The sequence below is a fragment of the Siphateles boraxobius genome, unplaced genomic scaffold (genome assembly GCF_051911475.1).
Source record: "Siphateles boraxobius isolate OS27281-9 unplaced genomic scaffold, OSU_SipBor_1 1, whole genome shotgun sequence".
NCBI lineage: Eukaryota > Metazoa > Chordata > Actinopteri > Cypriniformes > Leuciscidae > Siphateles > Siphateles boraxobius.
In genome coordinates, this window is record NW_027508699.1 from 18,879,220 (window position 1) to 18,900,793 (window position 21,574).

A 21,574-nucleotide genomic window follows, 5' to 3' on the forward strand; every position below is an offset into this window, starting at 1 on the left:
ATCACTAACTTTACCCTCACCCTCATTGATTTGAGCCCCGCCACTGTCACTGAAGAAAATAGCCTAATCTTTAAAAGACTATATACAGATAATAACAAGGGTGCATTGCAGATACAACCTACAGTTTATTGAGCATTGTCCCAGTTGGAAAAATGGAATAATAAAGTTATGTCATGAAGTGAGTGATGGTTCATTGGATGAGCTCTCGGGAGTGCTTTGCGACAGTAGTAGCCTATATCATCCCACGGAGGCATGGACCAGAACATAACAATGGAATTTCTCCAACCGCCCATCACCTGTATCATTTAGCGCTTCTTCAATTTGTGCGCCTTTTTGATGGACAGTTGGTGCCACCCCTCGGCGGTTCCACTCCGGATTATAAATACACTCTCTACACCCCCTCCCGCAACATCCACACCAGCTACTGCCTCTCACAGTGCACCATCGGCACTGGGAAACCGGGACGGATGTATTAAGAGAAGCCCATACTCACCCCCCTTTTCTTTTATTTTTTTACCCCCAATTTTGTGGGGGTTGACATCTGTCTTCAAACATCTGAACGGCTGTGAAAGGCAGATACGAGGTTAGTACTGAGCAAGTGCACTTCGTTTTGAACTACTGTAGGCTACTTACTGTACACGGTGTTGCAAACAGACAGAGTCCGACTGACCATAAGTGGGCGTTTGGAGGTTGGTGGGGTTGTGCAGCATCATTTAGGCTATCTAAAAGGATTTTGGATTTTCGTGTATAGCCTATATGAATTAGTGGACACAAATAGCCTACTCTGATTTTTATTGAGCAGGTACACGCATGCATTCGTACTTAATTAAATGTTAAGATCAAGGAAAGTGAGTGGCCAGAGCGCTCGTCCTTGGTTTCTCATGCTCCTGAAGGATCTCCTGATGTGTGGGAGATCGCATTGCGCTGCAGCTGCCGCACTGTACTACCATGAGCAACTGCTCAGGCTAAAATAGGAAGCGGTTGTACGGCGCGGCGCAGCTGACTGTGCTGTTTCTGAGGAGCTGTGAAAAAAGGCACTCCCATTTAAGTCACTGACTAACAGGCTTGTCTTCTGAGAATTAGACTGGGTGTCAACTGGTGCCAATGTTTTTGTTGTTAAATATGTTTTAGTTTTGTTATTGATTGCCTATGCGGAGGCATAGCCGATAGCCCATCTCGTTTTGGTGTTAACATAGCGTAATGCGTAAAAATAATATGCATAAGCTATATTAATTCTTGATGCGCATTGTGTGTGTGGGCTACTTTTAATACTAATAATTATGGTAATTTGTGTCTTTTTTTCCTCCAAAATATCAGCTTTTACATATAGCTTATTTTTACTGTTGGCACTTGGCAGAGGTTGCTGCCAATAACTTAAATTTAAGTTCAATCAACTTGGATGTTAAAGTTATTTCAACTAAAATTACATTAAACTGACTTAATAAAATAGTTGAAAATTTTTAAACTTATTTTGACGAGTTAAAACAATGTAAAAACATGTCATTATCATATTTGTTTTAGGCTACAGTGTACAGAGTTTACAGTGTTGTTTACAGCAGACACAGTAACAAACATTATTATGTTGTTATTTCACATAACGAATGAACTACGAACGTGGTGGAACAAGCGCAAATAAATATCTAGGCTATATGTTAACATTTAAAAGGCTCGTATGAGATTGCAAACAAGTTAATATGCTTTTGTTGTACCATTTAAACTCTTTTTTAAGACATTACAGATCACCACTCCTTTAGAAATTGGATTTTGAAAACTAGTTCTGCACGAAAAACTTGATTATGGGTGTCAAAACCATAGGTCATCATGTTTCTTTACAACGTCACTAGCAGCAGTTGAACGAGAAATATATTATCAGCACAATTATACATAAAAAAGTAAATTAAAAAATATGTATGCTATTTTGATTTCTATCATTTTATTATATTTATCTTATGAATTGTAAATCTTTTTTTACTCCAACTGCAAATGTGTAACTTCATTAATATTAATAGATACGTCACAAAAATATCCTGTGATTGGACAAATAATTGCCCGCTGATATCATTAGGTGAAAATTTCCCCGCCTTCCATTGCTTCACAGTAACGTTATAGCCAAAGTGTTTTTATTTTCTTACAGTTTTAGAGCTTAACTTTAACACTAATCTCAAATATACTTTTCTATATACGAAAAGTATTAAAATAAAGTCCTTTTGACCTGGTTGTAAAATACCCGAAAGAAGAGAAGGATCGGTGAATATCTGAGGAGTGAGTGTGACTGACGTTTGACCCGCAACGGCCGTTAGTGAGTATGACAGCGGAGCTATTAAAAATATTGTATAATACGAACAAATAATAAAATACAAAAGAAATACGATTCAACATCATAATTAATTTTTGGTTTATGAACATTTATCATGACAAACAATAAAACAACCTTAAACTTGTGGGGGTAACGTTAGTGTGTAAACTGTAAGATGTGGGCCCTAACAGTTACCTTTTTCCTTGTAAGATAATTTTCATGTGAGTGTAATTCTCATGGATTGGTAATTCTCACGTAATTGGATTCTAATTTTAAGACTTCTCTTCAGGTTAACCATGGGGATCAAGGCAGCCCTTCCCAAGATTGAGCTGTACATGTACACTGCTGTCCTCTCTCTTGCACTCTTATGGGCAGGCAGCTGGATCATTGAGGCCTCAAGTGGTACACTTTATTTTTATCTCTTGCTTTTTCTTTCTACATTAAGGACACATAATTATATTCATGTCTATCGTGGATGCCCTAGAACACGATGTGTAAAGGTGCATTTTCTCTTGTTCATTGTAAATTAGAGCACTATAGATATAGTATAATTGTTTGTGTGTGGGCTGTTTTGCTGATTGGCATCCATGCTGGTCCTCGAGCAAACCAGCCATGTCCTGTCCATATTAGATAAACATATTGATTATTTCTACTTATTGGCACATAAACAGAAACATCATTTTAGATTTAATCATTTAGTTATTTCTAAATCCAGTCATACATTGAAACCCTCAACAACCCCTGACTTTTAAATAAGATCTGTTATGCAATTTGTATTATCTTTGTAATTCATGTTACAAAGATTTTTCAGATTTCACAGGACCATCTCATAATCTCAATATATATATATATATATATATATATATGAAGGTCTGGATCATCACAGAGAGCCTCTGAATATGCAGGCTGGCAAAATTTACCTTATGTAATGCTATTAGGTTTTGCTCTGGAGGCTGGAGCTCACCCTATTTGCTGTTGAATCATGTGAATCTAATGTCCATTTTATTCATTTCTATAACACATGTAATTCATGGTTAGCTGTCTGCAAAGACTGCATGCATACACAATAAATATTGTAATTTTATAGCAATGGAACAAATTTCAACGTCCTTGATTTAAAATGTAAAAGAAACATGACGTGGTCAGTTGGCAAGTTTTATTATTTAGCCTGAAATGCACCCTGCTGCTTTTGTGAATCTTTTCTTTTTTATTTCCAGAGCATGTAAACAGAAGGGCATTTAGGGAGAATGTGAAACCAGGATGGCACTACTTTGGCCGAAAAATGGCAAGGATTATATCACTATGTTATTACAGAAATGACTCGTATTTAATCATATTTAAGCTTTCTGTGACTGATAACCTCTATCTCTTCAGGATACGTCAGATTTTGAATGGGTTATGTGGTTTACCACTTTCCGCAACCATATCCTGTTTGCCCTCTCTGGTCATGTGATCTTTGCTAAGATCTGCTCGATGTTGTCTCCAAAGGTACTGTATGTAGTTATGCATCCTGTGCACAATGATCAGGTCATTTAAAATGACTTAAGAGTAATATTATTTGTTGTGCTATTTTTGTGGGTGTTTTTTGAATGTTGCATGATTTTATATGGTGATTATCTTGGCGAAAGCCGAGTACAAATCAGCATGAAGTTTTAACATCTACACTCGTGTAATGGAAATCATGCCAACAACTGTTAACCAATGATATAGTGAATAAACGCATTTTGATATTGACAATGCATGTGTGAAATGATCTAATCGGAATGTTGTGTGCAATGTTACATGTATTTCGTCTGCTGTCAAAGAAGACTGGTATAGATGCATTCAACGTAACTCTGAAAGTAGGCCTACTTATTTTCTTTGATCATACTAATTGACCAACTAATATTAGTGCTGCTACAACTCAAACAAATGCTGGACTATATTGTAATTTCTACACTTAGAAACAGTAGAGACTTAAAAGTCCTTAAAAAAACCCATTCAATATTGTTGCATGTGACAGCTGGATTACATGAATGTGTTTTTTCACAAGAAATGTTCTTCCTAACCCACAGAACAGATCTTTGATCTATATGGTGTATGGATCTCTAGCTGTCCTAATTACTATGGGATGGACATACATCTCTCTCGTCCTGTCTCACTGCATCATCCTCTACAGTGTTTCCCTCGTCAAGAGGAAGTGGCTCTGCTTTGTGGCTGGACTTACCAGCCTGGCAACATTTAAGATGGAGCCCTTTAACAGTTGGCAGGTGAGAAAGTCCATAGTTATTGTATCATGGTTTATAATGCCTCTCACGGTGCATTCACATGGTTCGCCGGCATTAACGCTTCTCATTTACTTTGAATGGGTGATGTCATGCGTTGCCTAACTGAAATGTGGGTTTCACTGTGCCACGTCACTGGCGTTGTACGCGGCAACTTTTCAAGCGCCAACGCAGTCATCAGCCAATCAGATCGCCTATGCAAATACCCTAGCGCAGACGCTAGCCAATTGTGTTCATGCAACACCGGAAAAGTAATGTGATTGGCTGTTGGCACGATCGCGTCAACACCACGCTTCAGACACGCCCTCCGTCAAGCGTTGACGTCGATGCCCTGTGTGAATGCAGTGTTATAAAATGTTTTCCCCCACAGTCTAACCAAAATAATAAAGTTTAACCCAACACACTGGCCAAATGGAGCATAGATGTAAATGGATGCAATTCAGGCGTCTACATCAGCATGTGAAAAACCATTTAGTTGATGTTCTGATAATGTTTTAATGCAGGAAGGCTTTGCGACTGGCTCCTTTGGTCTGCAAGACGTCTTGTTCTACGGAGGCTGCGGCTACTCCATTATGCGCTGTATGAGCTTTGCTCTAGAGAACTGTGAGAAGAAAGATGGTAACTACAGTTTCATGGATCTGATCAAGTACAACTTCTACCTCCCCTTCTTCTTCTTTGGACCTGTCATGACCTTTGATCGTTACCATGAGCAGGTGAGTCCTGTACAACAAGAATCCAAATCCTTCTAAACATTGTTCTCAAGAAAAACACAATTTTAAACGTCCAGTCTATAAAACATAATCTATATAATAGAATACATAAATGTAATTGTGTTGATAATGTCACTCTGGTTAAGTATGCATTATAATGATCCCTCTGATATTCTCAGGCTAACAACCCTAACTTGACTCGTAAAGAAAGAGAGATGTGGAACATCACCATTCATGCTTTGGTGCACCTTGGGGCTATTTTGGTGGTGGATGTCTTCTTCCATTTCCTTTATATTTTGACCATCCCCAATGATTTGAAGCTTTTGAAGCAACTGTCTGACTGGTCTCTGGGTCAGTTTGATAAAATTATTTCATTTTAGTAAATAGTTAGAAAGCACAGTGGATGTTTAGAAATGATGTTACAAGTAGTTTCTAATTATTTGTAAGTAGAAATTCATTTGTTCACTCACTACAATATTGATTGTATTGCTTTTCAGCTGGTTTGGCATACTCTAATCTGGTGTATGACTGGGTGAAAGCAGCCGTCATGTTTGGTGTCATCAACACGGTATCCAGACTGGACCATCTTGACCCCCCTCAGCCTCCTAAATGCATCACAATGCTCTATGTCTTCGCTGAAACGTAAGTATTGTCATTAACAGAAGAGAAATGGAGCATGTTTTTGGGTCTGTGTAATCAGATCACATGTTAACAGTTTCTCCTGACACTGACTTTTCAGACACTTTGACAGAGGAATCAATGACTGGCTATGCAAGTGAGCAAATAATCAATCCCATGTGTATCATCACATGTATATTTATGTATTTTAATATATATTGCTATATCAATCATATACTCAGGAAAAACTTTGTTCTTTGTTAAAGATATGTCTATGACTATATCGGAGAAAACCATGATGCTATCTTCAAGGAGCTCCTTGCAACCATCTGCACCTTTGCTGTCACAACTCTGTGGCTCGGGCCCTGTGAGCTGGTTTACATCTGGTCTTTCTTTAACTGCTTTGGCCTAAACTTTGAACTGTGGGTGGCTAAGCTCTTTTCTCTGCCACCGTTTTCCACCATTGAGGTAAGATCCCAAAGACATCCACTGAACAAATACAGTGTAATTCAGCCTGATGTTTTGAGCATTTGGGTTTTCAATCATTACACTATCAAATGGTTCTCTTTGAATATTACATCATGACCAAATAGGCTTGCATTTCACTGATATGAAAATAACAGCATGTGCTTACTCTGAGTTTAAGCAGAATGAAATATTAATATTTTTTCCAGCGGAATCTTATGTCTGAGGCGATGTCACGTCGAATCAGGGGCTTGTTCAACGCTGTTAACTTCTGGCAGATTATCCTGTACAACGTCCTGGCGCTAAACAGTCTGGATTTTGCTCAGCTGGTTGCTAAAAGACTGCTTCTTAAAGGTAATTTTTGTTTTGTTTTTGGTCATTATATAATGGAAAATAAAACAAAAGTAGCTAGAATCTTGTGTAGAATGTGTTAATCATTTCTTACATATGTAAATCACTTATATATGATTTATCTATATATACATATATAAATCTATGTAAAAATGTTAAAATAAAGTTGTATCAGCACAAAAATTCTTGAGGAATGGAAAAAACTACATGCACATGGACTCTTGTGATTCCCTCAGGCTTCCCCTTTTCCACGCTCTCGGTGCTGTTAGTGACTTACTGTGGCGTGCAGCTGATCAAGGAGAGAGAGCGAAAGCAGGCGCTACTGGATGATCCGGAACCAGTGCCGCCCCCAGAGACGGGCAAACAGAAGGCCGAGTAAAGGACAGAGAGGTCATTGAATCCGATCCAGCTCTTGAGGTCCTTCTTGTTAATTCTACCCCTGAGTTTTTATGCCAGACCGATGCAGTCCCATCACTATGGTCACTGCTTTGCACAAGTCTGTTTTAAATACACAAGATGTTCTTAACTGTGAATAGTTCTGAAGTGCACTTGCTGTAGCCAGATGCAACTTGTCTTCCGACATAATCTTGCACAGACAAACCAAGAAGTGCATTTTTTATTTATATTTTCAGTGGATATAGCATTTTAAAGGATGGGCTTGCCAAATATTTTATGAATAAATAATATATTGAACAATAAAAAGAAAATGTACAATGTTTTCAGTGCTGTCTTTTGTTTCAGTCTTTCTTAAAATTATGAATATGTTTACAGCCATGTTATTTTAGTATTATTGAGATATTATTAAGTTTTTATTCATATTTAAAAAAATGTAGTTTGAAGTTTTTATTATATCTTCTGTTTTAATTTTAAAGTTATGTGTTAACTAAAGATAAGTTAGTTATGTGTGTTTAGTCATTTTTTATTTGTTTTTTAATGTCAATATAGCTTTTATTTATTTAGTTTGAGTTATTTCAGTAAATTAAGATAAATCAATATAAATGAGAAATGTTGGTGCATGTCTTGGTAACTTGCTGAAATAAAATACGTTTTTTTATATTTATATTATTTTATTTCAGTTGAAATTAAATTTTTTTCAAGTACTTTTTTTATGGTTTTAATTTTAATTTTAGATTACTATAATAACCCTGGATTACAGCCATTATTATGACACAAAACATAAATGTTAATATGTAAATAGTCACCATTTAGGCATTTCAATCACACAGAGCTTAATAGTCGCTTTTCAAAGTTAAACTTTGTGCGATCACATTTTTATGTTACTCATGTCACACTCCAGAGATGATATGGTGTGAACACATTCCCCTATTAGGCTTTGTCCTACATGGAGCTTTGAGTGGCACACAGGAGATTTGAGTTGATTAATCGGTCTAAATATACACTGATGAATACTGTAGGTCTGCTATGCTGTTATCAGCACACAATTACATATCCTAGTTTTCAGTCTCCCTTTGGACCCCCCTTTTGTCACCTCACATGGGGTATTAGCACAGAATTAACCTTTAGCTTATCTTCATATACACTATTGAAAATAAACGTTCTTTATTGTCATCTAAAAGTTCTCTAGATTATTTAAAATGTTTCTAACACCAGGAAAAAAGTGGTTATTTTAAGAACTGTTCTATGGGAATCCAAAAATGGCACCATTTTGACACTTATTTTCAAGAGTATAAAACCTTCAGAAAGTATTATAACTTCAAATAAATATTTATAAAAATGACCAGAAAATGCTTAAACCAAATACAGGTTCAGGGTGAAACGGTAAACAAGCTGATGCCTAGTGCTCAAATATGAATCATATTAAGCCATGGCACTCCTGAAAGTGAAGTTTGAACCAAGCTCTTGTCACCTGCCATTCCTGTTCTCCCTGCTATTTCCACTTCTTTCCATATGAAAAAAGGCAAAACACATCAATAACTTAATAAATTCTGTTGGAACTATGACAGATAAAGAAAATGCTATTGCATATTGCATATAAGCACCCAGGTTCAAGTAAAGCCTTCAAGTAAAGTGCCCCCCCCCCCCCTCTCTCTCAATGTTATTTCCTGTCACTTCTCTACTGTTCTGTACAATAATAAAACAAATTCTAAATGTTGCAAATTTAAAGATTGGCATTGCTAGTTTCTCTGAATTAATGCTATAGGATGCAGGAGCGATCGTGAGGAGCTCCACTAGAGGGCTCCACCAGGTGGACATTATCTCTCAAAGCAACAGGCAGGCAAACTTCTGTTTGTCTCGTTTCAAATATGGTCTGATTTCCATCTTTTGTTTCTCTCACTAACTCTTCTTTTCAAATTGGCAACAATTCACAATAACATTACATTTTCATCTTCCTGTCCTTTTGCATAAGATCTACAACTCAGTAGTCCCAGTGAGCAGCATGCCAGCTGTTAGCATGATCTGTTTGGCGGGGGAAGGGAGGGACAGGTTGAATTTCAGGCCCTAAGTGTGGTTCATTTGCACATTTCTATATATAGATGGACAGACAGTAGCTGATAACTTGCGGCAGCTGAGGAAGGAGGCCACACCAAAGAGGCACATCCTCCGCCATTTCTCTTTTAGAGTAACGCTGTTAATACAGTCAGTTCAGTTCTGCAGTGGGAGAGGACTAGGACACCCCTCCCACCTACTGAAATCACATCAAACCATAACAAGATGGCCTCCATGTCAGTGGACCCAGTGACAGAACCGCGGATGTACCAGCAAACGCTCCTACAAGATGGGCTCTGTGATCTCCTAGATGCTAACAAGTTTGTGGACTGTGTTCTGAAGATCAGAGACAAAGAGTTTCCCTGCCATCGGCTAGTGCTAGCCGCTAGCAGCCCTTACTTCAAAGCCATGTTCCTGTCAGACCTAGAAGAGAGCAAAAAGAGAGAGATTGTTCTAAAAGACATCGAACCTGGGATCATGGGATTGATCCTGAGGTACATGTACACCTCGGATATCAACCTGACTGAGCAGAATGTCCAAGACATTTTTATGGCTGCCAACATGTACCAGATTCCATCAATCTTCAGTGTGTGTGTGTCGTATCTACAGCAGAAGCTTGTTCTCAGTAACTGTCTGGCCATCTTTAGACTGGGACTGTTGCTGGACTGTCCACGTTTGGCCATGGAGGCACGGGACTTCATCTGCGACCGGTATCCCCTCATCATTCGGGACCAAGACTTCCGTCAGCTGGGTCCCAGTGAGTTGGCGGCTATCATCACATGTGACTCCCTGAATGTTGAACGAGAAGAGGCAGTGTTTGAATCTCTCATGGACTGGGTGGAGTATGACACGAGTGAGAGACTGAAAGACCTGCCAGAACTTCTACACTGTGTACGTTTCCGTCTTATGCCGACGAGTTACTTTAAAGAGAAAGTCGAGGGGCACAAATTGATCAGGATGAATCAGGAGCTCAAGAAGGAGCTCCAGCTTATCAAGGATGCAGAGAAAGGACTGCTACATAGGGTCAAAAGGTCATCGCACCGGAAGGAAGGCGCGGCGGAGGATTCTGAAGATGAGGACGAGGAGGGTTTGCTGCCCGGTATCCTAAATGACAACCCACGTTTTGGAATGTTTCAAACAGACCTTATATTGATGATTAGCGATGCAGGAACAGTGGCGTATGACATTGGCGCAAACGAGTGCTATATGGCGTCTTCATCCACCGAGATCCCTAAGAACCACTGCAGTCTTGTCACAAAGGAAAATCAGATCTTCGTTGCTGGAGGTCTGATGTACAATGAGGAGAACAAAGAACAGCCGTTCAGTTCGTATTTTCTTCAGGTAACACACAGGCATGTTTTGTGAATGTTACTTAGTGTGTTTGCATTACAAATCAATGACTCAAAGCACCACGTTCCAAAAATACATTTGTGAGAATGACCCTGAGGGTCTATTTTGCTTCAGAACAGCTGTTAAAGCTTTGAACCTCATGTGTCATGTTTTTAATAATGCCTGCATGACACATTTTCCTCTTGTTTTTTCAATGAAACCTCTTGAAGGAAGGAATCAAACAATTATATTAGTATGAGAAAGGAACAGTGCTTTTGGATTATTATCTTTCAATCTGAGCTATTGTTTACCCCACAGTTTGATCCCATGAGCTCTGAATGGCTGGGGATGCCCTCACTACCAAACCCTCGCTGTCTGTTCGGTCTGGCCGAGGCTGAGAACTCCATCTATCTGGTGGGAGGAAAAGAGCTGAAGGAGGGAGCACGTGCACTAGATTCTGTAATGATCTACGACAGACAGTGAGTAGTATCAGGAGATAACACAACATGCAGCTGACTTGTTGCCTCGCTGACCGATCGGGTGTTGCAGTCAGTGTTTGCGCACAAAGGTATATTCCGAAACTGATTTCAGACAGTTTCAGGACAGTCTAAGGCAGCAACAGTCTAATGGTCTATGACAAAATACAGATATCTTTGGTAGTAGCTAAGTGAATATTTAATTGCTACAATATTAATGTCTCGCTAGACATGAAATCAAAAGTGGAAAAAGTTGGTCAAAATCACACAAACTGACCACCAATAGCTCACTGTAAGCCTAATGATATGAAATTGATAAGTAAAGAGGTGTTCCCTCACATATCACTGTGGTAGATTAGGCTGAGCCCCTGGTCGATATGATGTTGTTTGATATGGTTGAATGCTGATTTTGTTTTCATTAATAATTTCATGATCACACAGGTCATTCAAATGGGGAGAGTCGGACCCTCTTCCGTATGCAGTTTATGGACATGGAATCGTTTCACACAAGGGGCTGGTCTATGTAATAGGTGGAAAAACTGAGAGCAAGTGAGTGAAGAACCTGATTTTATCCTAACTCACATACACATAGCCTTGCCAGGTTGTCCTCGGTTTTCACAGCCGCATGACTTGAAATGTGATCATTCAGGAAATGCTTGAGGAGAGTCTGTGTCTATGACCCCACTAAGTTTGAATGGAAGGATTTGGCACCCATGAAAACTGCCCGCTCTCTGTTCGGCACTGCTGTTCACAAAAACAAAATATATGTGGTGACTGGAGTTACTGATAACGGCCTGACTAGCAGTGTGGAAGTCTACGACATCGCCAGCAACTCGTACGTGCCGCTCCTTTATCATGTGTACAATTGCAAGCTTACGAGACATTATAACTCAGGTAAGTTGCTCACTTGTGTGTCTCCTGCTTAGCTGGTCGGAGTTTGTGGAGTTCCCTCAGGAGAGGAGCTCTCTTAACCTGATCGAACTAGGCGGCTGCTTATATGCTGTGGGGGGTTTTGCTATGATGCCCAAAGAGACCACCGAAAAAATGGAGCCCACTGAAATGAACGACATATGGAAGTGAGTATGTAGGTTAAAGAAACTGGTTTAACGAGATTTATTGAGCTGAGGAAGCTTGGTCATATTTGAGACATGAGGCTTGAACTTGTGATTTTCCTGACAGGTTTGAAGAGGAGGAGAACTGCTGGAATGGGATCCTGAGGGAGATCCGTTATGCTGCAGGAGCCACAGTGCTTGGGGTGCGTTTGAACACCTTGAGACTCACAAAGTTGTGATCTACAGTTGTCATCTATAGACAAAATGATACCGCCCACATTTTCATAAACGAGGAATACATACAGTACATACCACTGAAACAAAATGAACAGCACAGACCTAGCTTGCTTAATGTTAATATAGTTTGTTTGTGGTAGATCTTAAGGTAGCCTATGTACTGTGTCTGTAATAGATCAATGTTTTATATCCAAGTTATGAATTTCACTGGGTCGGTGTACAGAAGATCTTAGTATGGTGCGAATAGTCTAAAAAGAGATTCTACTGTTTTAAGAAAAGGATGGAGACAAACACAAGACCATCTATTATTTTCCAAAATAATTATTTGTTAGTCATATTTGGGTAATTAAATGTTGAATAATTTGACCTTATTTAAATGTCCATGTACATTGATTTCTATCATTCTATTATATGTTATTTTAGACAACAACTTAACATTTCGCAATTATGACCAAGTGCAATGTTCTTATATTTAAAAGAGAGAGAGAGAGAGAGGAGATAAATGGTAATGACTGAACAATAACCTAATATCCTGTAGACAAAGACCAAACTAAATGAAAACACACAAACAACAAAACACAGTTGTGTCTGTAGTAAATGTCCAAGGCCAATTGAAAATAAAAATAAAAGTTAAGGTGAAGGATTACAAGTGTTATTATTTTATATTATGTATGCCATCCTTTTTTCTTCTTTTTTTTATACTGCTATTGATTTTCATGGTGAATCCCAAAGTTTTTTCCTCATGAGTCATGATTAATAGACAGCTGATGCAAACACAAACACTCTGAAATGAAGAGATCTGAACACCTCTCTGGTTTTGGAATATAGATATATAACTGCAGACATAAGATTGTAATAGCCAATTCATGAAAAATACGGCTGTGTAAAAACATTTAAAGATCTGAGACTATAAGATTCCTGCCTAAAAGTGCAAAAATGACCAGTTAAAAACAATACAAATATATTTTTTAATTCAGAAGACACATGAGACTGTGAGAAGTGGATGTATATTAAATAGAGGAGAATAACTGAATTTTTTTTTCCATTAATAATATAATATAATCTCTAATAATTCATCGGTTAAAGGAGCGCTGTGGTTTCAAGGGCTCAAGTTCAACCCAAGCGCATTCAAACCAAAAACACAAAACCTCAAGGTTCTTTTGAGGTTTTGTAACAAAAAAGAGCCATAAATTCACTGCTTTACAAGCTAACAACATACAAATTAGAGTTATTATTATTAATGTTTCTGAAAACAAAAATCACAAGATGATTTTTGTAATAACAAATCCTTATGAAACCCTTCACACCAACAAGTGCCAGAATCTACTGACTGCACATTTCCACCACTGACATGACCTGCGTTATTCACTCATGAATTCTCCATATACCTCTATGTAAATATAGCAGATCATCAACCCAAATACAAATAGTACTTATGGACAAACTCTGACGTAAAATAAAGCATGTAAGACTAATAAAATGTAAACTGAAAGCTATATAAATCGAATATGCTTTTGTCTATTTATTATTCTGTAAATATACTGTACATAAAAGCCTACATTTATCACATTTAGTATTATACATCTGGGTAATAGTTTTAGGGCTCGACATTAAGCCTTTTCATGTGCTTGTCCTTCTGACACGTAAATCTGTAATTTACTCCGTGTAAAAAAGTTTTTTTTGCGTGTGTGTTGTAAATATAATTTATTCTGAAGCAATATTATCATCAGTGTTCAATCAGCTTTGATATATTTAAATCTGCATATTGTAATATCTGTAGCTTTAAAGGGCCTTGTTGCCGTCAGTAATACATTTATTATTTACTATCGATCGCAACTTATAATGTAATAAAATCAGAATCATTATCTCGGTTTAGTGATTCCCTAGTTCTTTTTTTTTTTTTGTTATTTACATTGTAATCAGGCAATTTGTCCAGTCGGGCAAGTCAAATTCTCTTTTACTTGTCCCTTCAAAAACTCCACTTTTCCCGGACAAGCGTTAATGTCGAGCCCTGCAGTTTTAGTATTTCACTTAATACTTTTTGCCTAACTAGGGTTTTTCATTGCACCTTTCATAGCATCTTTTTTGAGATGGGAATGGAAGGAATATTAAAATGTTTTTACATCAGACAGAGAAAATGACAAATGCCAACAAACAAAGGCTAACATGAAATCCCAGGCTCACAAAGAAACAATATGCTAATATTGAGCAGTAGTTACAGATTCCTGGAGTCTGTCCTTCCGACGGAGTAGAGTGGTGTAAGGGAACGCAGCTGAGAATGTGACGGACCCCCGTCCACCGAGTGGAGAACAGATGATGGAAAAGAGACTATGCCATGCAGATGTGGGCTGATATCTCTCAGTGTTTCCATCCCGACCGGCAGTTCTTGGTTTGCGGCAGCTTCCGTTTGACTGGTTACAGCGGAGGAGTCCAGCAGTGGAGGGTTCCTGACCTGGGAACACTTGTCTCGGTGAGCTTTCAGCATGTTGGAGAAGCGGAAACGCTGGCCACACGCATCACAGGGGTAAGGCTTCTCTCCCGTGTGTGTACGCCGGTGCCGCTTCATATTGGGGCGACTCGTGAAGCTCTTCCCACAGATCTCACATATATACGGTTTCTCTCCTAGAAAGAAACAGCAGGCCTCTTAGACTGACTGTATAAAAGATTTCAAAGTGTTGTACATGTGTAAGTGCATCTCACCTGTGTGTGTCTTCATGTGTTCATCAAAGTACTGTTTCATACTGAAGTCCTTCCCACACCACTGACACATGAACTGCTTGTGTCCGATGTGGATGCTCATGTGAGAGCGCAGCTGGTATTTGTATTGAAAACGCTCACTGCAGACCTAAAGGAAAATGAGTGGACTAATTTAAAACATGGCCAAAAATTAATAATTGATATTATTTAAACAGACCGTTCTGGTCCTGGATGCTGATTGGTCAATTCAGATGTGCTAAAATACGCACCTGGTTATAGTTTACTATCACTGTGCAGAAACCATAGAATAACTTTCTATTATTGTTTACTAGGTATCAATATAGATAAGCTGATTCAAAACATTTTATATTTTATTTTAATTTCATTCTGTTAATGCTGTAAATAATACAGAAGTGTTTCAGACTGATTCAAATCAGTAACTTCTTTTCTGACCTATATATTAAAAGAACTGACTCATTACTTTTTTTCCAATTATTACAGCTAACTAACATTTATAACCCCTGTAAAACATGATTTATGTAACTGAAGGCACTTCACCACTGCTGGGTAGCTTTTAATTATACAAATTATGAACATACCGATTAAAAATATGCTCTTGGTCTGATACATTTTCAAATAATAGAGTAAAAATTAATCTTGGGATTTTAAGATTTTATGTTGGAAATGTTCAAATGACGATTTTGTCCTATTGTTTACATACATGGGGCACTATATCCAAAGACTTTAGAAGTACTTTTGATGTAGCAAGAAGCCTGAGGTTTCATGTTTTTTTTCATACGTCATATTAACTCATGTTTTAATATTCATTGTAATATCCCTTTCATTCCCATATCAAATATTGACTGTGCTGATAGGCAAAATTATTAAGTAAAATACTAAAACTAGAAAAACACTAGAAAGGAAATTTGCTAAATCTAATAGTGAAAGAATGACAATAATGAAAATAGTCACAGCTTGTCCTACTTTATTGCTTATTATTTTCATACCTCACACTGGAAAGGCTTCTCCCCTGAATGTTGGAGAGAGTGGACCTTCAGAGACATGCTTCTTTTAAAGGACTTGCCACATGTCTCACAGGTAAATGGCATATCTTTTGTGTGGGCTAAAGACATGTAGAACAAGTAAGAAATTAGTCAAGCAGTCAAAGCTTACTGTTTAGAGTATGAGAGATACTGAAAGAAAAGATTTGAAAGTGAAAATGGCACTAACACCACTCACCGACCATGTGTTTGCGTACATGAGCCATTGTGTAGAATTTCTTCTCACAGATCTCACAAGTGTACTTCTTCTCAGCATAGCCATGAACAATCTTATTGTGCTCATGAAGTGACCAGAGCTTCCTGAAAGCTTTTCCGCAAGTTAGACACTACAAAAATGAGACAAACACCAGTAAAAACCAATTAAATCCTGTCCATTGCATTAAAGTCACCATGACATCTTAATTGACCATTCTTGTTTTTGTGGAATATTGCAGTGTTTATAATAAATGATTTATCAGTGTACGGTTTTTTAATTTATGTGTCCTTGTAAACGAGACATCCTGTCACTCAAATGAGATCACAGAAAAATCAAATCACAACCATCCAATGATTGACATCCAATGACCACAATGATAAGTTCATAAATATGTTCTCTCTGTATTAATGTTGGTTTCATACCGATTTATACCTTTTTCAGGATTAGTATAAGACCTTGATCATTATTTTCCAAAATGTATATATATATATATATATATATATATATATATATATATATATATATATATATATATATATATATATATTGGTAAGTTTTAGGAGAGTCACATCACACAACTTTTTTATTGGGATGCACCACATGACTGATTTGGCGGACAAAAGTTTTTCAAATTGTAATAAGCAGTTAAACTTTTTTCCTTTCTAAGAAATGATAATAAAAGCCAAACTACTTTTTCTTTTCAAGAATTTCCTTATTTTAATTTGGCATGATATCAGGACAGTTTTAACACCCTGACATTTTTTTTTTTACTTTATACCCCCATCAAAATGTTTTTTTTTGTTGTTTTTGTTTTTTACAAATAATACAGAATATAAAAAATGATTAATACAGAAGTTAAAAGCATGTTCATCTTAGAATAGGTTTATTTAAGTCACTGTATGTACAAATGTTATTTTTAAAACAAAAGAGCCCACCTGTATGCTCTTCTCACAGTCGGTCTGCTGATGCAGCAGTAGCTCACTTTCCAGAAGGAAGCGTTTTCCACACTTGTCACAGATATGCATGCGGTTATGTGTCACATTCATGTGTTTCTCCAGGTACCAGCGGTTGTTGAACGTCTTGGGGCACCTGACACAGGTGAAGCTCTGAAACTTCAAGCTATCCTGGTCCAGACGCTCCTCCCTTGTCCCAACCTGAGCTGTCTCTTGCGTCACGCGGCTTCTCTTGGAGACCATCGCTAAAGCATCAGCAGAGGCCCGGGTTTGTCGTAGAGGTCTTTCAGATATAAATACAGGTAACGCATGGTCACCTTCTTCCTCACTGGTGCTTTCAAGTCTCACATCATCATCATCATCATCTTCACTTTGTTCACCTTCCTCTTCCTCCTCCTCCAAGCCCACATTGTCTCTTGATTCCTCAACAGTGTCATCGCTCCTCCTTCCTTTTCCAGGAAGCTGTTGTGCTAAGGGTGACTGAGCTGCTGCGTTGCCCTCTAAACCTTTGGACACATTAAGGGTCTGGTTGTTCAAATTCAACTCTACAATTATTTGCTCTCCATTAAATGAACCAAGTTCTTCCGAGTCCTTCAGGTTTCTTGTTTCCTTTCCTTCTACTTTACAAGCGCCTACTTGCATTTGGCGCCCATCGCCAACTTGAACAGTATATGAGTTCTCTTCACTTTTCCCTCCATAGATTCTGGCACAGGTGGGGTCCTTCTCTTGCTTGATCTCCATGTGAAAGTTGGAGTTTACTGAGGTGCTGTTGCTCCAGCTCTGAGCCCTTACTTCCTGTTTGGCTTGGTCCACACCGGGACTGATTTCCAGCGAGCCTCTAGTAATGAGTTCACAGCAAGAAGTGGCAATGTTGCTCATCTGGAGCACGGTGGCAGCTTTGAGCACGTCCTGGGCATTGCAGCGGGAGACCAGCAGCTTGGAGGTGTAGATGAAGTTGAGGATTTGCTGCAGGCCTTGAGGCTGGAGGGCCTCCAGAGAGAGCTCCACATGCCGCAGCTCCTTACTCGACGCAAAGAGTGAGTGGAAGAAGGGGCTGTAGGCTGCCAGGACACCCTTGTGGGCCTGGAACTGGAAAGAAGTCTGGTGGTGCAGGAGGACGATGTCCACATCACACAGATCTGGTTGGAACAGACGTTGCTTGTTCAGCCTGTCCATCAAGAAGGTGCAGTGAAGGGCCTCATCCTCAACGAGGGAGAACTCTGCAGATGGGTGCTCAGCAGTTTTCTCCACTATGAGCTACAAAAGAGCATCAGATTTAATTGAGACGCACATCAATTTGACATTTTAAATAGTAGATAATGATTTACATTGCAATCAAACAACAGGCAGGTGTCTTTTAAAGGCAGCTGTTAAGCATATTATAATTTTTTTTAGAATTATAGGTCTTCTAATAATGTAAAACTATTTCTATTAAACACATTACAGGTCCTTCTAAAAAAATTAGCATATTGTGATAAAGTTCATTATTTTCCATAATGTAATGATAAAAATTTAACTTTCATATATTTTAGATTCATTGCACACCAACTGAAATATTTCAGGTGTTGTATTGTTTTAATACTGATGATTTTGGCATACAGCTCATGAAAACCCAAAATATCTATCTAAAAAAATTAGCATATCATAAAAAGGTTCTCTAAACGAGCTATTAACCTAATCATCTGAATCAACTAATTAACTCTAAACACCAGCAAAAGATTCCTGAGGCTTTTAAAAACTCCCAGCCTGTTTCATTACTCAAAACCACAATCATGGGTAAGACTGCCGACCTGACTGCTGTCCAGAAGGCCATCATTGACACCCTCAAGCAAGAGGGTAAGACACAGAAAGAAATTTCTGAACAAATAGGCTGTTCCCAGAGTGCTGTATCAAGGCACCTCAGTGGGAAGTCTGTGGGAAGGAAAAAGTGTGGCAAAAAACGCTGCACAACGAGAAGAGGTGACCGGACCCTGAGGAAGATTGTGGAGAAGGACCGATTCCAGACCTTGGGGGACCTGCGGAAGCAGTGGACTGAGTCTGGAGTAGAAACATCCAGAGCCACCGTGCACAGGCATGTGCAGGAAATGGGCTACAGGTGCCGCATTCCCCAGGTCAAGCCACTTTTGAACCAGAAACAGCGGCAGAAGCGCCTAACCTGGGCTACAGAGAAGCAGCACTGGACTGTTGCTCAGTGGTCCAAAGTACTTTTTTCGGATGAAAGCAAATTTTGCATGTCATTCGGAAATCAAGGTGCCAGAGTCTGGAAGAAGACTGGGGAGAAGGAAATGCCAAAATGCCTGAAGTCCAGTGTCAAGTACCCACAGTCAGTGATGGTCTGGGGTGCCATGTCAGCTGCTGGTGTTGGTCCACTGTGTTTTATCAAGGGCAGGGTCAATGCAGCTAGCTATCAGGAGATTTTGGAGCACTTCATGCTTCCATCTGATTTCATTTTTCAGCACGACCTGACACCTGCTCACAGTGCCAAAACCACTGGTAAATGGTTTACTGACCATGGTATTACTGTGCTCAATTGGCCTGCCAACTCTCCTGACCTGAACCCCATAGATAATCTGTGGGATATTGTGAAGAGAAAGTTGAGAGACGCAAGACCCAACACTCTGGATGAGCTTAAGGCCGGTATCGAAGCATCCTGGGCCTCCATAACACCTCAGCAGTGCCACAGGCTGATTGCCTCCATGCCACGCCGCATTGAAGCAGTCATTTCTGCAAAAGGATTCACGGCCAAGTATTGAGTGCATAACTGAACATAATTATTTGAAGGTTGACTACTTCTTTTATTGGTCGAATTAAATATGCTAATTTTTTGAGATAGGAATTTTGGGTTTTCATGAGCTGTATGCCAAAATCATCAGTATTAAAACAATTAAAGACCTGAAATATTTCAGTTGGTGTGCAATGAATCTAAAATATATGAAAGTTTAATTTTTATCATTAGATTATGGAAAATAGTGAACTTTATCACAATATGCTAATTTTTTGAGAAGGACCTGTATATATATATAATGTCTTAATATAGGCTAATCAATAATCATCCAATTATCCAGGTAAGCAGTGAAGATATCCAACATATTATTATATTAAGGTGATTTTTAAATATTGTATTATATTACGATATTATATATGTTATGTTTATAGTATCTAAATGATATACAGGCTTTCCAGCTGTCATATTATAATCATCAAATTATCCAGGTAAGCAGTGAAGATATCCAAAATATTATTATATTATATTAAAATGATTTTTAAAGATATGAAAGAACAAGTAAAGTTTGAAATTTTATCTCAAAATGTAAAGCTGCTTTTATATTTATTAAAGACGGTCCCTCGCAAGGAAAATTATATTATATGACAATATTATAATATATGTATAACATAATATATGTTATGTTTAGAGTATCTAAATGATATATAGGCCTTCCAGCTGCCATAATATAATCATCCAATTATCCACACAGTAAGTAGTGTAATATGAAATATTATTTAAAAGATCTAAAAATATATTTTTTATTTATTTTATGATTTATAAGTTTGATATTTTTCCTTATAATGTATAGCTGATTTTATATTATACTTTTTTATTTATTTTAAGATCTGATGTTCTACCAGTACTACTTGACCAACATTATTGCAAACAGTCAACATTGCTAATTTATGTTGCAGTATTGTTTAGTCATGAGCTGGACCGGTTACTTTATTGTGCATTAAGATTAGAACGGTTTTATATAAACATCTTATCAAAAAGTCGCAATAAGTTGCCGAGGCTCTCCCCAGATGTGGGAACTGCATGATATCGGCACATCTTTATGACAAACACATTTCATGACATTAGTCATTCTGATGTGATGTGACGGATGCATGTCAGATTGTACAGGCCTAATATATCTCAGAGATATGCAGGTAATAAACAGAAAAAGGGTCTTACAACCATGGTGATTCAGTGCTCTCTGCCTCGAAGGAGTACCGTCTCCCCTCCTTAGCATTTCAGTGCTTCGTTTTCATGAAAACAGCTGTCATTCATATCCCCACTGTGCTTTTCTGTTTAGAAATCTGTCCTTTTTCGCCATGTCCGCACGCAGAAGGGCTCGCACTCTCAACCATGGAGTGATGGTGATTGGAGGTCGAAAATCATATGGGTCGTTTTGTCTGGAGCTTTAAAGCGACAGGGACGTGATTAAAGGAGGGAAATACACAAATAGCATCTTTCGAAGCAAATTATAATTACAAATGTAAAGAACGCATTTTTTTTAATGTCTTCAAACGGTTTCCTTGAGCACCTGGCACCAGCTGCGCAGTCACTGCAGCAGAAACCCATAATGGCACCGGGGTCAGCGAGTCCACAGCGGAGTTAACTGGTTCACCGCAGACACAGACAGACAGGCAGCGTGTAATCGCTGCAGAGC

At 38.4% G+C, this 21,574-nt stretch overlaps 3 protein-coding genes across 9 annotated transcripts; 2 read left to right on the forward strand and 1 right to left on the reverse strand.

Moving 5' to 3' along the window:
* Nucleotides 1-407: 407 nt before the first annotated feature.
* Nucleotides 408-7,422, forward strand: hhatla (hedgehog acyltransferase like, a). 6 transcript variants are annotated; one of them, XM_077226846.1, is made up of 13 exons: nucleotides 411-583; nucleotides 2,586-2,698; nucleotides 3,514-3,581; nucleotides 3,671-3,784; nucleotides 4,105-4,125; nucleotides 4,351-4,545; nucleotides 5,064-5,273; nucleotides 5,450-5,621; nucleotides 5,768-5,912; nucleotides 6,010-6,045; nucleotides 6,155-6,356; nucleotides 6,563-6,707; nucleotides 6,941-7,422. In XM_077226846.1, the coding sequence occupies exons 2-13, from the start codon at nucleotides 2,593-2,595 to the stop codon at nucleotides 7,081-7,083; spliced, it is 1,557 nt and encodes a 518-aa protein (XP_077082961.1). In that variant the 5' UTR covers nucleotides 411-583; nucleotides 2,586-2,592; the 3' UTR covers nucleotides 7,084-7,422. The 6 variants fall into 6 exon arrangements, with proteins under 6 accessions (XP_077082980.1, XP_077082961.1, XP_077082939.1 ...); XM_077226824.1 differs by having other exon boundaries at nucleotides 445-583; nucleotides 4,102-4,125; XM_077226835.1 differs by lacking the exon at nucleotides 411-583 and adding an exon at nucleotides 2,161-2,299 and having other exon boundaries at nucleotides 4,102-4,125.
* Nucleotides 7,423-9,224: 1,802 nt separating this feature from the next.
* klhl40a (kelch-like family member 40a) lies at nucleotides 9,225-12,890 on the forward strand. Its single transcript, XM_077226909.1, has 6 exons — nucleotides 9,225-10,493; nucleotides 10,800-10,960; nucleotides 11,399-11,506; nucleotides 11,607-11,792; nucleotides 11,884-12,033; nucleotides 12,137-12,890. The coding sequence occupies exons 1-6, from the start codon at nucleotides 9,378-9,380 to the stop codon at nucleotides 12,246-12,248; spliced, it is 1,833 nt and encodes a 610-aa protein (XP_077083024.1). The 5' UTR covers nucleotides 9,225-9,377; the 3' UTR covers nucleotides 12,249-12,890.
* Nucleotides 12,891-13,195: 305 nt separating this feature from the next.
* Nucleotides 13,196-21,492, reverse strand: zbtb47a (zinc finger and BTB domain containing 47a). Of its 2 annotated transcripts, none has more exons than XM_077226886.1 (6): nucleotides 21,097-21,492; nucleotides 17,136-18,410; nucleotides 16,183-16,330; nucleotides 15,951-16,066; nucleotides 14,947-15,091; nucleotides 13,196-14,868 (listed from the first exon to the last, which is right to left on the reverse strand). In XM_077226886.1, exons 1-6 carry the CDS (start codon nucleotides 21,100-21,102, stop codon nucleotides 14,462-14,464), a joined length of 2,097 nt encoding a protein of 698 aa, XP_077083001.1. In that variant the 5' UTR covers nucleotides 21,103-21,492; the 3' UTR covers nucleotides 13,196-14,461. The 2 variants fall into 2 exon arrangements, with proteins under 2 accessions (XP_077083001.1, XP_077083009.1); XM_077226894.1 differs by having other exon boundaries at nucleotides 21,100-21,484.
* Between the last annotated feature and the right edge of the window lie 82 nt (nucleotides 21,493-21,574).